This window comes from Muscardinus avellanarius, assembly GCF_963383645.1.
Source record: "Muscardinus avellanarius genome assembly, chromosome: 3".
NCBI lineage: Eukaryota > Metazoa > Chordata > Mammalia > Rodentia > Gliridae > Muscardinus > Muscardinus avellanarius.
Genome location: NC_137788.1, coordinates 22,672,118 through 22,688,178, shown reverse-complemented (window position 1 = coordinate 22,688,178; position 16,061 = coordinate 22,672,118). Strand labels below are relative to the sequence as shown.

General features: G+C 41.3%; 1 protein-coding gene across 5 annotated transcripts in view; it reads left to right on the top strand.

The window, feature by feature from the left end:
- Positions 1-1,649: 1,649 nt before the first annotated feature.
- The window catches only part of EYA3 (EYA transcriptional coactivator and phosphatase 3), a gene marked incomplete at both ends in the record, with an annotated part of 81,265 nt that continues 66,853 nt past the window's right edge, over positions 1,650-16,061 (top strand). For 4 of the 5 annotated variants that reach the window (XM_080690609.1, XM_080690608.1, XM_080690607.1 and 1 more), the window contains 3 exons: positions 1,662-1,694; positions 11,093-11,136; positions 15,620-15,699. In XM_080690609.1, coding sequence (XP_080546735.1) covers positions 1,662-1,694; positions 11,093-11,136; positions 15,620-15,699 — 157 coding nt within the window. Of the gene's footprint in view, positions 1,695-11,092; positions 11,137-15,619; positions 15,700-16,061 lie in introns of all 5 variants that reach the window. The other variant, XM_080690611.1, reaches the window with a different exon arrangement.

Below are 16,061 nucleotides of genomic sequence, written 5' to 3'. Positions count from 1 at the left end.
CCCTGGAACACTTTATCTGCTGAGCTATATTCCCAACCCTTCTTATTTTTTTTAAATTTTGAAGTAAGGTCTCACTAAGTGGTCAAGGCTGGCTTCAGACTTATGATCCTCCTTGTCTCAACCCCCCAAATTGGTGAGACTACGGGCATGCTACACCATACCTGACTCTTTTTTTTCTTTTTTTCTTTTTCCGGTACTGGGGATGGAACCCAGGGGCATTCTACCTCCAAGTTACACCTCCAGGCTTATTTTTTATTCTTTATTTTGAAACAGGGTCTCACTGAGATGCCAAGGGCCTCACTAAGTAGCTGAGGCTGTCCCCGAACCGAGATCCTCCTGTTTTAGCCTCCCAAATGCTGAGAATACATATGTGTGCCATCACACTTGGTTTTTCATTTTTTTTTATAAGATTCTATACATAACTTTTTAGTTTTCTCTGTTTAGGTTGGGTACAGTGGTTGGTAGAAGAAATGAAAACAGCTGTGACTTTAGGAGCATAAGTAGCCAGGCGTGGTGGCGCACACTTGTAATCCCAGCATTCGGGAGGCTGAGACCTGAGGATCGCAGTTCGCGGACAGCCTCAGCTACTTAGTGAGGCCCTCCGCAACTTAGTGAGACCCTGTTTCAAAATAAAAAGAATAAAAAAATAGAGCAGGGTGTATAGCTCAGCGGTCGAATGCTGCCCCTGGGTTCCATCTCCAGACCCTCAAAAAAAAAAAAAAAAAAAAGAGCATAAGTAATTATGTGTCTTGGGAGAAGAGTTAATAATGGAAATATTACCTAGAAATGGAATATTTCATTTTTATGATGTATATATAGTTTTTAAATTTTTGTCTCCTGTCAGTAAAGCACAGAGAAGTGCATTTAGCAGCAAATGTGAGGCTTAGAATCTTATTTTTCTTCCTCTCAATTTGAAAATTAGTCTGCGAAGGTAAAGATTTTACTCAAATTATTGAGTAGGCAGTATATTTAGTGGAAGCTTATTTTCCAGCATTAAATTGGGTCTTAGCTTTACATGATTATCCTTAATTCTAATATTTAAGGTTTCACTTACTTTCATTACTATGATCCAGAAGAATTAACTTTTCCTTTAAATTGATTACATATAGACAGACGGTTATGAATTTATTTGCTATTCCAGTTTGTCCTATTTAAAGTAATTCTGTGTCTATGTTAACAGTTATGTAAATGTTCCACATTAAAGCAGGTTAGATGCTATCATAACTTACTGACTTGCTAGGCCAGTCTCTATCATTTTAAATGTAATTCTAATCCTTAAAAAAAATTTTGTTTTATTATCTGCACATGGCTGTCATTGTAAAATGTTTAATGCATTAGGCACTATAGTAACCAGCAGAAGTGGCTCCACGTGTTGGCTTTTGCGAGGTATTATAAAAGTTATTGCGTACACCTCTTCTGACTTGGTGCAGCATGTCAATTTTGAAAAGCCACGTGCAAGTTTGAGATTTTGAGATTGGAACTAACGTAGAACACTTGGGATGGCAAAATATTAAAAAAATATTCTCTGATGGCCTCAATGATAATACTTTTAAGAGTATATAAAGCTTTGACTCCCCTTCTTTTGTAAAGCAGATTGTGAAGACTGCAGAAAGAGACCTGTAATCCAGCCACATAGGTATAGTAAAGAAACACTGGTCCTCATGGAAGAAGAGCAAGATTTGCCAGAGCAACCAGTAAGTCTTTCCTTTAACAATTTAAAGTTGATTACAGAAAATCTAATATCAAAAGATTTTAAGTGTTGTTTGTTATAGATTCCTAATTGGAAAAGGAAATAAGGAAGAGACTCCTTAATAATTAGTTTCCTTCTATGAAAACAGTGCTGTATGCTCTTACAATCATATGTGGCTAACTTAATGCCAAAAGCTGCTTAGAAAATTCAGCATTGTATTTGGAACATTACATTTGAACAAATGAACATTGTATTTGGAAATGTCATTTTTAAGAAACAGTGACTACAGTTAGTTTTTACAAAGTAAAAGGTGTCTGTTTACTACTTATACACTGTGTATCTATTTCTACCAGAAAACTTTCTTTTGTTTTTATCCAAATTTTCCTAATCAACTTAATTTTTAAAAAAGTAATAGGGAAGCCAGGCATGGTGGCACACACTTGTAATCCCAGTACTTGGGAAGCTTATACAGGAGGATCGAAGGTTTGTGGGCAGACTCAACTACTAAGTGAGGCCCTCTGCAACTTAGACCCTGTTTCAAAATAAAGAATAAAAAATAGGGCTGGGAGTGTAGCTCAGAGATAAAATGCCCCTGCGTTCAGTCTCTAGTAAAACACACAAAGTAATATAGGAAAGTATAATTTGATCACTATCCAATTCTTAAAAATAGATGAGATCCTAAAGACTAGACTGAATTCTTAAATTTTTAAATGTTTAAGATAAATTTCTGGGATGATGTAAAAGTTGTGAAGATAGACATAATGGTGTTCACACAATATGAATATATTTAATGCCACTAAACTGTACACTTAAAATGATTAAAATAGTAAATTTCATTTTATGTATATTTTTACTACAATTTAAAAAAGATGGCTATAGATTTCTTAAAAAAAAAAACTGATAAATTTCTGGGGGGAAGTTACTGGGGATCAAACCCAAGGGTGTAATACCGCTGAGCTATACCCTCAGCCCTTATTTATTTACAAATTTTTTGGTACTAGGGACTGAACTTAGGGATAATATGCCTCCATGGTATACCCCCATGCTCTTTTATTTTTAATTTGATATAGGGCCTTGCAACCTGGTATCGTGGTGCACACCTGTAATCCTAGTACTTGAGAGGCTGGGATAGGAGGATCATAGTTTCCCGGCCAGCCTCAGCATTAATGTGGTCCTCCGCGACTTAGACCCAGTTTCAAAATAAAAGAGCCCGGCGTGGTGGCACATGCTTGTAATCCCAGCATTTAGGAAGCTGAGTTGCGGAAAGCCTCAGCTACTTAATAAGGCCCTCTGCAACTACTGAGACCCTATTTCAAATTAAAGAATAAAAATTAGGGCAGTGGGGGTGTAGTTCAGAGGTCAAATGCCACTGGGTTCCATCCCCAGACCGGCAAAAAATAAATAAGATAAAAGATAAAATAGGGCTAGGGGTTTAGCTCAGAGATAGAATGTTTCTGGCTTCAATCCCTAGTGTCACCAAACAAACAAAAAAAAAAACAAAAAAAAATGGGTCTTGCTAAATTGCTTAGGACCTTGTTAAATTGCTGAGGCTGGCTTGGAACCTCCTCTCTCAGTCTCCCAATTATTGGGATTGCAGGCATACGCCACCACGCCCAGGCAATAGTGTCATTCTTTTAAGATAACTTTATGCTTACGGGGCTTTTCCTTTTGTCTTGAGGTTTTGTTTTTTTTTTTTTTTTTTTTTTTTTTATAAAGTTAGATAATACTGGTTCAATTTGCTAAGAGGGAAGTGTTGACGCGCTATTGAAGTGGGTGTTGTTGTTATTGTTATTATTTTGCGGTACTGGGGGTGGAACCCAGGGGCATTCTACCTTCGAAGCCCCAGACCTATATTTTATTCTTTGTTTTGCAACAGGGTCTCACTGAGTTGCAAAGGACCTCACTAAGTAGCTGAGGCTGTTCGCAAGCTGTGATCCTCCTTTCTTAGCCTCTCAAATGCTGGGATTACAAGCGTGTGCCACTATACCCGGCTGAAGTCAGTATTATTTTTAGTTACTCCTTTCCTATTCAAGGTAGTGAGAACTAGGAGGCTGAACTGCAAATCCTCTTTCCTTTTCTACTTCATTTCCTTGTCATTCTGTTCAGTGTCTACAACATGATAAACAGAACCTGATTGTTATTTCACAGGAAAGTAAGAAATTGAAGCACATTAAAACCAAATTTTCTAAAGCGTAGCATGGTGGCGCACACTTATAATCCCAGCATTTGGGAGGCTGAGACAGGAGGATTGCCATTTGAGGACAGCCTCAGCTACTTAGGCCCTTTGCAACTCAATGAGACCCTGTTTCAAAATAAAGAATAAAAAATAGGGCTGGAGAGTGTAGCTTGGAGGTAGAATGCCTCTGGGTTCCATCCCCATTACTGCAGAAACAAAACAAAAAACAAATTTTCTGCTAACTAAATGGTTTTTGTCATGGGGCATCGTTTCCTTATCAATTGGTGCCCAGATCTGAATTTACAAAGGTGACTGTGACGACATGAGAAGCTCACTCGGTGCCTTGAAAAGTTTAATATGACATAGTTCCCTTAGAAACGAGATGCACAGCACACTGTGCAGGGCCACAGGGGAAGCACCAGTGCCAGCCGGGGGCAGAAAGGAGCCAAGAAGGCAGGGTGACGGGCTGCACTGGGGTTCCCACAGGAGCAAGGTCGAACAAACTAGGATGGGCTAGTTTTAAATAATTTCAGCAGACTTTGTGGCCTGGGGGCAGTCCCTGGTTGTCCCTTAGCTGGCCCTGGGTTGATTTAGGAGAGGAGGAATATGCGTTTTTGTCTGAGAGTTAGGTAAAGGAAGTGGCTTAGAGTGTAGGCTCCAGGGAGCACAATTGGCCTGTAGTATGGTCCTGTATTTAATGGGTGCCAGATAAATATAAAACCCACAAAAATAGAGCACTTATTAACTGTTAAAAATATTTAGAATATGAAGAGTTAATGTCATACTGAGAAAAGAAAAAAAGCTTTTCCCAGGCTGTGGTAGAGATCCGGCTATGGTTTGAGTTTTTTAAATATCCGTGAGCCGGGCGTGGTGGCGCACATTTGTAATCCCCGCGCTTGGGAGGCTGAGACAGGAGGATTGCACAGGTTCAAAGCCAGAGACCCTGTTTTCTTTACTTTTTTTTTTTTTTTTTTTTTTTTTTTTTGCAGGTCTGGGGATGGAACCCAGAGGCATTGACCTCCAAGCTACACCCCCTGCCCAATTTTTTATTCTTTATTTTGAAACCGGGTCTCACTGAGTTGCAGAGGGCCTCACTAAGTAGCTGAGGCTGTCCGCGAACCGCGATCCTCCGATCTCAGCCTCCCGAATGCTGGGATTACAAGCGTGCGCCACCACGCCCGGCTCAGAGACCCTGTTTTCAAATAAAATATAAAATAGGTCTGGGAGTGTAGCCTGGAGGTAGAAGACCCCTGGGTTTCATCCCCAGTACCACCAAAAAAAAAAAAAAAAAAAAAAGCGTGCCTTTTGTATTTGTGTGTGTGTGTGTGTGTGTGTGGGTGTGTGTGGGTGGTACTGGGGATGGAACCCAGGAGGGTTCTACCTCCTAGCGACACCCCCAGCCCTACTTTTTATTCTTTATTTTCAAACAGGGTCTCTGAGTTGCAAAGGGCCTCACAAAGTAGCTGAGGCTAGCCATGAACCATGATCCTCCCATCTCAGCCTCCCAAATGCTGGGATTACAGGTGTGCGCCACCACGCCCGACTGTATTTAATTTTTTAAAAAAGAGAAATTAGTCATATTTACTGTAGACAAAATAAGAGGTATATAGTTATAGCCCAAGTGTAGTCTAAGCTAAAACACAAGTGAAATTTGGGGAACATTCTTGAAGACATAAAAGAGGACTTTAAGGCTAAGTGTGGGCCGGGTATGGTGGTACATGCTTATTATCCCAGTACTTGGGAGGCTGAGACAGGAGGATCACGGGTTTGAGGACAGCTTCAGCAAGTAGTGAGACTCATCAACCCAGTGAGACCCTGTTTCCAAATAAAAATAAAATAGAGCTGGAGGTGTAGCTTAGAAGTAGAATGCCTCTGAGTTCCATCCTGTGTAACACACACACACACACACCTGAGTGTGGGGCTTGGAGAGAGGGAATGAACACGTGGAACAGTGGCAAAGAGGACCAGCCTGACTCAACCCAAATTGCCTTGTCTTCTCTAGAAGGGGAAAAATGAGTGATCTGTAAAGGACAGCATACTTGAAAATTTAAAAAAAGATTTTAAATCGGGTGTGGTGGCACACGCTTTTAATCCCTGAACTTGGGAGGCTGAGGCAGGAGGCTCACACAGGTTCGAAGCCAGCCTCAGCTACTTAGTGAGGCTCTCAGCAACTTAGTGAGACCCTGTTTCCAAATAAAGTATAAAATAGGTCTGGGAGTATAGCCCAGAGGTAGAAAGCCCCTGGGTTCCACCCCCAGTACCACCAAAAAATATATATATATTTTTAATCTTACATTTATAAGCAAGCACTAAGTTATTTTAAATTAATTCTAACCCCCCAGACTAATGGAAGTTTTATCCCATAGATCTGAAACGTGATTGCCAAAGCAGTGTTAATCTCTCTGAAAAGTCACAGAGAATGAAAGAGGTACTTGAAACAGAATGTAAAGAAGTGTTGCACTGTTTAGTTGTTTGCTTTTTATTCAGAGGTGATAGCTAGGTGAATCAGGTACTGGAAACTGTAGACTAGTGCTAATTTAATGCTGACTAGTGACAGCTTTCAAAAATGCATTACTGAACAGACCTTTGCGAATACTTAGAAAATATTAAGACAGTCCCCAGGAGCTATTGATAGCTTAAAGTTTTAGTATATAAATAGATATCTATGTGATACTGGAAAGTTGGAAAACTGACATTTTAAAGTATCAAAGGGTAATAAGGTTACTTCTTCAAGGACTTTTCCTATGTAAATTGACATGTAAGGCTTTTTTCCCCCTTAGTGTTGGGGATTGGGCCCAGGGATTCACACATGCTAAGCAGGTGTTTTACCCCTGAGTGGTACCCCCAGCCTCCAGTTTTTTCTAAGAAATTCTGTTGTTTTGAGGGGGGGATACTGGGGATGCTCTCTCTATACTGTATCACTCAGTTTTATCACCAGCCCTCTTTATTTTTTATTTTGAGACAGTAGACAGGTTGGCTTTAAACTTGAGATCCTCCTGCCTCAACCTCTCAAATAGCTGGGATTTTAGGCTTGCACCACTGCACCTAGCCCCTTAGACTCTACTTTTCTTCCACACTCACTTTTCCCAGTTGTAGTGACTTTTTAGTAGATAATTTTATTTTCTTTCTTTGGTAAGTTTTTTTGTTCCCTTATCCATGTGTGCTAGGGAATGAACCCCTGAGCCTTCTACCTCCAGTGACACTCCCAGCCCCTCCCCCCTTTTTTTATTGTTTATTATTTACTGCTTTTGGGCACTGGGGATTGAACCCAGGGACATTCTACTTCCAAGCTACACCCTACACCCTATTTTATCCTTTATTTTGAAACAGGGTCTTACTAAGTTGCAGAGGGCCTCATAAGAGTCTGAGACTGGCTGTGAACCTGTGATCCTCCTGTCTCAGCCTCCCAAGTACTGGGATTGCAAGTGTGCACCACCACATCTGGCTTATTTATTTATTTATTTTTTCAGTATTGGGGATTGAACCCAGTAATAAAATAATTTTTTTTTGCGGTACTGGGATTGAACCCAGAGGCATTCTACTTCTGAGCTATACCCACAGTCCTATTTCATTCATCCATCCCTTCCTTCCTTCCTTCCTTCCTTCCTTCCTTCCTTCCTTCCTTCCTTCCTTCCTTCCTGTCTTTCTGTATTTTTTTAGTGGTACTGGGGGTGGAACCCAGGGGCTTTTCTACCTCCAGGCTATACTCCCAGACTATTTTATACTTTATTTGGAAACAGGATCTCACTAAGTTGCTGAGAGCCTCACTAAGTAAGTAGCTGAGGCTGGCTTCGAACCTGTGCAATCTTCCTGTCTCAGCCTCCCAAGTGCGGGGATTTCAAGCATGCACCACCTTGCCCAGCTTTTTCTTTATTTTGAAAGAGGCTCCAAGTTGTGGGGGGGGGGGCTCACTAAGTAGTTGAGGCTGGGCGGGAACCTGCAATCCTCCTGTCTCAGCCTCCTGAGTACTGGGATTATAAGTGTGGGCCACCTCACTAAATTTCTAAAGGCCTCACTAACTTGCTGAGGCTGTCCTCAAACCTGCTGTCCTGTTCCAGCCTCCTAAATCCTTGGATTTCAGGCATATGCTACCACACCCGGCCTTATTATTTATTTTGTTTTGTGGGTCTGGGGATGGAATCCAGGGTTATCGACCTCCGAACTACACCCCCTGTCCTATTTTTTTTTCTTTATTTTTGAAACAGGGTCTAAGTTGCAGAGGGCCTCACTAAGTAGCTGAGGCTGGCCATGAACCTGTGATCCTCCTGTCTTAGCCTCCCAAGTACTAGGATTACAAGTGCTTGCCACCATGCCTGGGTTTTTTTCTGCCTTTTCTAATAAAGCCAAGTGATCTTACCTAACAGTCTTTGCTAAGAAAGGAAAATAGACAGCTGAGGCTGTCCACAAACTGCAATCCTCGGATCTCAGCCTCCCCTTGTTTTGAAATAAGGTTCCTCTAGGTTGCTTAGAGGCTTGGCTGCTTTGTTGCTGAGGCTGTTTGAACCCGCAGTCCTCCAGTGCAGCTTCCCCAGAACCAGGATGCCAGGCATATGCCACTCACCTGACTCCCGTTTCAAATTTTCTAACAGTTTCTGCCTTCTTTTGTTAACTTGTTTTTTTTTTTTTTTGTACTGATGATTGAACTCAGGGACATTCTACATCCAAGCTACACCACCAAGCCTATTTCATTTTTATTTTGAAACAGGGTTTCAGTAGGTTGATGGGAGTCTGACCAATCGCTGAGGCTATCTTCAAACCTGCAATCCTCCTGTCTCAGGCTCCTAAATAATGGGATTACAAGCACGAGCCACCATGCCAGGCTGGAAATACTTTTAATTGTACCCAATTTGAATAAACATACTTTTTATAACCAGTTATTCTTATCAGAGAGCTCTGAAATCAGATTTTTTGTAGTATAAAAATATGGAAGCTGATTTTCCATTTGTGACTCTTTAACTGTACAGTGGAAATGCCTTTATCCCAGAAGGAAGTATAAATGTGGAATATGGGGGGGAAAACCCAAAATAATGTGAAAAACATTTTTAAATCAGTGGTAACTCAGTGGTGCAGGTTTATAAACCCAGTAGTTGAGAGGCTAGGACTAGAGGATTGATTGCAGATTCAGGGACAGCCTCGGCAAGTAATAAGTCTCTCATCCACCTAGTGAGACTCTGTTTCAAAATAAAAATTTAAAAATAAGGTGAGGGTCTTGAGCCGAGCGTGGTGGCGCAAGCTTGTAATCCCAGCATTTGGGAGGCTGAGACAGGAGGATCACGGTTCACAAACAGCCGCAGCTACTAAGTAGTGATGTCCTTTGCAACTCAGTGAGACCCCGTTTCAAAATAAAAAATAAAAAAATAGGTCTGGGGGTGTAGCTCGGAAGTAGAATGCCCCTATGTTCCATCCCCAGTACCCCCCCACACACACACAAAAGAGCTCAGGCCAGGCGTGGTAGGGCACACTTGTAATCTCAGTACTTGGGAGGCGAGACAGGAGGATCACGGGTTTGAGGCTAGCCTCAGCAATTTAGAGAGACCAAATAAAAAGGGGTTGGGAGTGTTGTTTAAAGGTAGAATGCAAGCCGGGTGTGGTGCCACACACTTGTAATTCCACACACACACACACACACACCCCGGGGGGGGGGGCGCGCTTGGGAGGCAGAGACAGGAGGATCGTGCAGTTTCGAAGCCAGCCTTGCTGGCTTAAGAGACTCTGTTTCCAAATTTAAAAAAATATGTAAAATAGGCCTGGGAGTGTAGCCCAGAGGTAGAAGGGTTTCCAGAAACCCCAGTACCTAATAATAATAATAATAATAATAATAATAATAATAATAATAATAATGGTATAATGCCCCTGAGTTCAATCCCAATACTAAGAGGGTGTAGGGTACTAGATGTAGGTTGGTAGTAGAGTGCTCCAGGGTCAATCCCTAGTGCTGCAAAACAGTCATTTCAGTATAAGAAAGAAGTCCATTTAAAATATAACAAAAATTAAGCCAGGTGTGGTGATGCACACTTGTAATACCCGCGCTTGGGAGGCTGAAACAGGAGGATTGCGCAGGTTCGAAGCCAGCCTCACTGGCTTAAGAGACCCTGTTTGCAATTAAAAAAAAAAAAAAAGAAATATATATATATATATATATATATATATATATAGAGAGAGAGAGAGAGAGAGAGAGAGAGAGAGTGTGTATGTATGTATATATATACATATATATAACAAAAATTAAATCTGAACAAGACAAAGTAAAACACTTACCCTGTAATAAGTTAATTAACATACGGTTAGCCCTCTATCTCTAGGCTCCATATCTGCAGATTCAACCCCATTATCAAAGTGTTGGAGAAGCCAGGCATGGCGGCGCACGCTTATAATCCCAGCATTTGGGAGGTTGATACAGGAAGATCACGGTTTGAGGACAGCCTCAGCTACTTAGTGAGGCTCTTTGCAACTCAGTGAGACCCTGTTTCAAAATAAAGAATAAAAAATAGGGCTGAGGGGTGTAGCACAGAGGTAGAATGCTCCTGGGTTCTATCCCTAGTACTGCAAAAAACAAAACAAAACAAATATAAGTAATCTAGCAATGATTTAAAGTATATGTGAAGTTGGGCGTGGTGGCTCAGGCTTGTAATCCCCGCACTTGGGAGGCTGAGACAGGACGATCGCGCAGGTTCGAAGGCAGCCTTAGCTGGCTTAAGAGACCCTGTTTCCAAATAAAATATAAAATAGGTCTGGGAGTGTAGCCCAGAAGTAGAAGGCCCCTAGGTTCCATCCCCAGTACCACCAAAAAAAAAAATAATAATAATAATAATAAAATACAGTATATGTGAGAGCCTGGTGTAGAGGCACATACCTGTAATACCAGTACTTGGGAGGATAAAATAGGATTATAGGTTTGAGGCCAGCTTTAGCATCTTAGTGAGATTCTTTTTCAAATTAAAAATTAAATGGATCTAGGTTATAGCTCGGAGATAGACTGCCCTGGGTTCAAGCCCAGTACCTCCCCACACACATATGGAAGGATGTTCATAGGCTATATGCAAATATTATACCATTTTATATAAGGGTCTTGAGCATATGTAAATTTTGGTATCTGTAAGGATTCCTAGAGCCAATTCATTGATGATACCAAGGAGAGATTTTATTTGGATAGCTAAACAATTCAGAAACAGATGACTGTATTGACTCCTTTTTATATCTTTTCTTTCTTTTTTTTTTTTTTTCAGGCGAAAAAAGCCAAGATGCAAGAATCAGGAGAGCAAACTTTAAGGTATATAAAGTTGAATTTCTTTTTAATGATGGTTAGAATATGGGCATACTTTGGGTTGACTGACCTATTTTAGGTTTTTACTAACATAGTTTTGTGTGTGTGTGCAGTACTGGGATGGAACCAGAGCCCTTCTACCTCTGAGCTACACACCCACCCCTATTTTTTACTGTTTATTTTGAAGCAGGGTCTCACTAAGTTGTGGAGGGCCTCACTAAGTAGCTGAGGCTGGCTTTGAACCTGCGATCCTCCATTGTCAGGCTCCCAGGTACTGGGATAACACGCATGCACCACCACACCTGACCAATGTTTTCAAATTATTTGGTTTAAGATTAAAATTTTTCTCCAAAATAGGATCACTTGAGCCCACACGTTTGGGACCAGTCTGGGGAACTCCATCTCAAAAGAATTTTCCCTTCAAAATAACTTTCCCCAAACATACATGGGCTGATTTTTTTTCTTCCACATTCATTATTTTTCAATAATAAGTCATGTTATATGTAGCTACTAAGACTTGATAGTGAAAATGCACAGTGCCATATTCTTCAGTTTGTTTATGTACAATATACATAATAGGAAGCATAAGCCAAAGGAAATTTGGCATTAATTATCAAATATGTGTGGAATCTTGGTCATTACCTCCACTCTCGCTATAGAAAAGATGCAGCTTCTTTGTGCCCCGCACTCTGGTTTCCTTGTCAGTATGGTTTTCAGTTTTCTACCATTCTTATCTCTTGTCATTTGTCCACCAACTATATAGGCCAGTAACTGCATCATTTCTAATACATTGATTTCAAAATCCTACTCTTTTACCACCACACACGGAGTCCAGATCATTTATGCTAGAACTTTCACCCTAGCTGTATGATGTCTCACACTTCCAATTAAATGATTCATCATACTTTTATGATCATCCATTAACCCTTTCCTCAAAAAGCTTAAGTTTTTTGTTTTTGTTTTTTGATGGTACTGGGGGTGGGACCCAGGGGCCTTTCTACCTCTGGGTTATACTTCCAGACATATCTTATACTTTATTTGGAACCAGGGTCTCGCTAAGTTGCTGAGAGCCTCACTAAGTAGCTGAGGCTGGCTTCAAACCTGTGCGATACTCCTGTCTCAGCCTCCCAAGCGCGGGGATTACAAGCGTGCGCCACCACGCCTGGCTAAATGTAAACCATTTTAAAGTGTATAATTGAGTAACATCCAGTACGTTCACTTTATTTTTACATCCATCACCACCATTCATCTCTAGTCCTTTTTTCTTTTTCTTTTTTTTTTTTTTTTTTTTTTTTGGTGGTACTGGGGATGGAACCCAGGGGCCTTCTACCTCCAGGCTACACTCCCAGACTTATTTTATATTTTTATTTTGGAAACAGGGTCTCTTAAGCCTGCTGAGGCTGACTTCGAACCTGTGTGATCCTCCTGTCTCCGCCTCCCAAGCGTGGGGATTACAAGCGTGCACCACCACGCCCGGCCTCATCACTAGTCCTTTTTACATCTTCCCAATGAACCTTCATGCCTATTAAGCATTACCTGCCCACTCTCTTCCTCCCTCCTGGCAATCCTCACTTTACTTTGTCTTTGCAGGAATCATATGGTATGTTTTTGTTCCTTAGCAGGATGTCTCGGGGTGCATCAGTAATTGTATGCGTACCATGTGTTGTATACTACATTTTGTGTTTCCATCAATTCATCCATCATTCATGTTGATAATGGACACAAGTTCTGTTAAATGAGAAGGAATCATTTGTGATGCTCACTTTATGGAATTTGAGTGGCTTTGGTCTTTTTTATTGTTTTATTTCATTTATTCTTTTTTTTTTTGGTTTCTGCGGTACTGGGTATCAAACCCCATGGCATTCTACCTCCAACCTACACCCCCTAGCTCTCTCTCTTTTTTTTTTTTTTTTTTTCTTTGAAACAGGGCCTCACTAGGCTGATGGGAGTTTCACCACTTGCTGAAGTTCTCCTGCTATACTCCTGTCTCAGCTTCCCAAGTATTGGAATTAAAGATGTGTACCATCAGGCCTGGCTTGTTGTTTTATTTTAGAGTAGACTTTTTCATGGTACACACATTGTTAAGTAAAATTATGTTTCTTTTGGGAGGGGGTGCTGGGGATTGAACCCAGGGGCATTCTACCTCCAAACTACTATCCCAGCCTGATTTTTTATTTTTTATTTTATTTTTTTTCAGTACTGGGGACAGAACCCAGGTTTTTTTTAGTCTTTTTATTTTTGAAACAGGGTTTCACTGAGTTGTGAAGGGCCTTCCTAAGTAGCTGAGGTTGTCCGCAAACCATAATCCTCCAGTCTCAGCCTCCTGAGTGCTGGGATTACAAGCATGGGCCACCACATTTGGCTATTCTTTATTTTTTAATCAGAGGCTCACTAAGTTGCAGAAAGCCTTACTAAATTGCTGAGTCTGGCCATGAACCAGCGACCTCCTGTCTCAGCCTCTCAAGTACTGGGATTATAAGTGTGCACCACCATGCTGGTAGAAAATTGTGTTTTTATAACTGAAAGTAATATTTTGAGACAGTATACAATTTCTCTGAAGATAGTAATTTTTAAGTTTTTTTTGGTGCATTGTATTTATACATCATGATGGGGTAAAAAACTTGTGTAGACATAAATGCACACATCACCCAGCCAGCCCTGGCGTTGTGTTTCTGTTTTATCTGTAGATTTCAGTTGAATGTGTTAAATACATAGAGGATTTTGCTATAACATAAGATTCTAGGATCCAAGGTTTTTAGGAACTGGCACAGTGTATACTAAGCCATACAGATATAACTTGAGGTATAGGATCTAGAAGTAGCCTTCAACAGTGGGTATGACAGTGAAGCCTAGATTTACCCAGGCACACACAGAGGGCAAATCAGTCATTGCAGGTGGGAATATGGAACTCGGTTCATTTTATGCCCTTCCCCAAGGTAATTCTACTTAAGCAGGTATGAGATGGAGTTCAGAAGTCATTCTATTCCACGCCTGGCTTCCATAGCCACATTTTAATTAGCACATTAACTGCTATTACAAAAATATTAGCATGTGAGTGAAGAAATAAAAATAAACTTCACCTGAGATTTAGCTTTATTTTTTTAATTTTTTTGGTGATACTGGGGTTCCTGGAAGCCCTTCTACCTCCGGGCTACACTCCCAGACCTATTTTTATTTTTGGAAACAGGGTCTCTTAAGCCAGTGCAGCTGACTTCGAACCTGCGCGATCCTCCTGTCTCCGCCTCCCAAGCATGGGGATTACAAGCGTGCGCCACCACGCCCGGCCATTGGGATTTAGCTTTAAAAATTAAATACATTTAAAGCTGGGTGTGGTGGTGGTGCACTCTTGTAATCCCAGTACTTGAGAGGCTGGGACTGGAGGAGCTCAGGTTCAGTGCCAGCCTCAGCTACTTACAGAGGCCCTCGGCAACTTTATTTATTTATTTATTTATTTATTTTTGGTGGTGGTACTGGGGGTGGAACCCAGGGGCTTTTCTACCTCCAGGCTGTACTCCCAGACCTATTTTATACTTTATTTGGAAACAGGGTCTCACTAAGTAGCTGAGAGCCTCACTAAGTAGCTGAGGCTGGCTTTGAACCTGTGTGATCCTCCTGTCCCAGCCTCCTAAGCACTGGCATTACAAGCGTGCATCACCACACCCAGCTATTTATTTATTTATTTATTTATTGCAGTACTGGGGATGGAACCCAGGGGTATTCTACCTCCGAGCTATTTTTTTTATTCTTTATTTTGAAACAGGGTCTCACTGAATTGCAAAGGGCCTCACTAAGTAGCTGAGGCTGTCCGTGAACTGCGATCCTCCTGTGTTGGCCTCCTGAATGCTGGGATTACAAGCGTGGGCCACCACACCCGGCTGTAGTACTCTTTATTCAGGCTTTTGGGGCTCAGCCTCAAAGCGAGACCCACAGCAGCTTAGCAAAACCCAGTTTTCAAATAGAATAGGGAGCTGGGTGTGGTGGTGCACACTTGTAATCCCTGCATTTGGGAGGCTGAGACAGGATCGCGGTTTGCACACAGCCTCAGCTACTTAGTGAGGCCCTCTGCAACCCAGTGAGACCCTGTTTCAAAATAAAGAATAAAAAATAGGGCTGAGAGTGTAGCTAGGAGGTAGAATGACCTGGGTTCCATCCCCAGTATCACCACCAAAAAAAAAAATAATAATAATAATAGGGCTTGGGGTATAGCTCAGAGGTAGACCTCCCCTAGGTTTAATTCCCAGTACAGAAAGAAAAGAAGGAAGGAAAGGAGGGAGGAAGGGACTTAGGCATATGAGAAAGGCCAGTAGTATGTTGAAGGTCTCGTTCCTCACTCTTTTCATGTAGTTGCTGAAACCCAAGAATAAGGATATCATCAGATTACCTCACCTCTACTGTACAGCCTAGAAAGAAATGAGGTTGATGTCATCAGTTTCAGCAATGCAGATAGATAATCAACCAGCAGCTAATATATTCATTTTGGTTCTTCCAGTCAAGTAAGCAGCCCGGATGTCAGTGACCAGAAACCTGAAACATCAAGTCTTGCTTCAAACCTTACCATGTCAGAGGAAAGTAAGTACCATATTTTGTTTGTAAGGAAGAGGCATTTCTATACCCAGGTATCTCTTCTTGTATAATTGGTGTCACTGATTGCCTGAATTGCCCCAGAATATCCAGAAGGTTCTCCTATCTTTGTGTGTGTTCATAATTGTGCTCTCCTGTACACTTTATTGATGTACTAGGTGAGAAAAAATGTCACATTGCATCTGTTCACCTAAGCAGTCACACACTCAGTGGTGTTAGTTTTTCTTTGAGGTCAGATATTCTAAAGATAATAGTGTCTCTTCTCTCTCAAATCAGAAGAGTTTGTGGGGCAACCCCTGACCTCTCCGGATAATTTTTTTTTTTTCCAGTACTGGGGATTGAACCCAGGG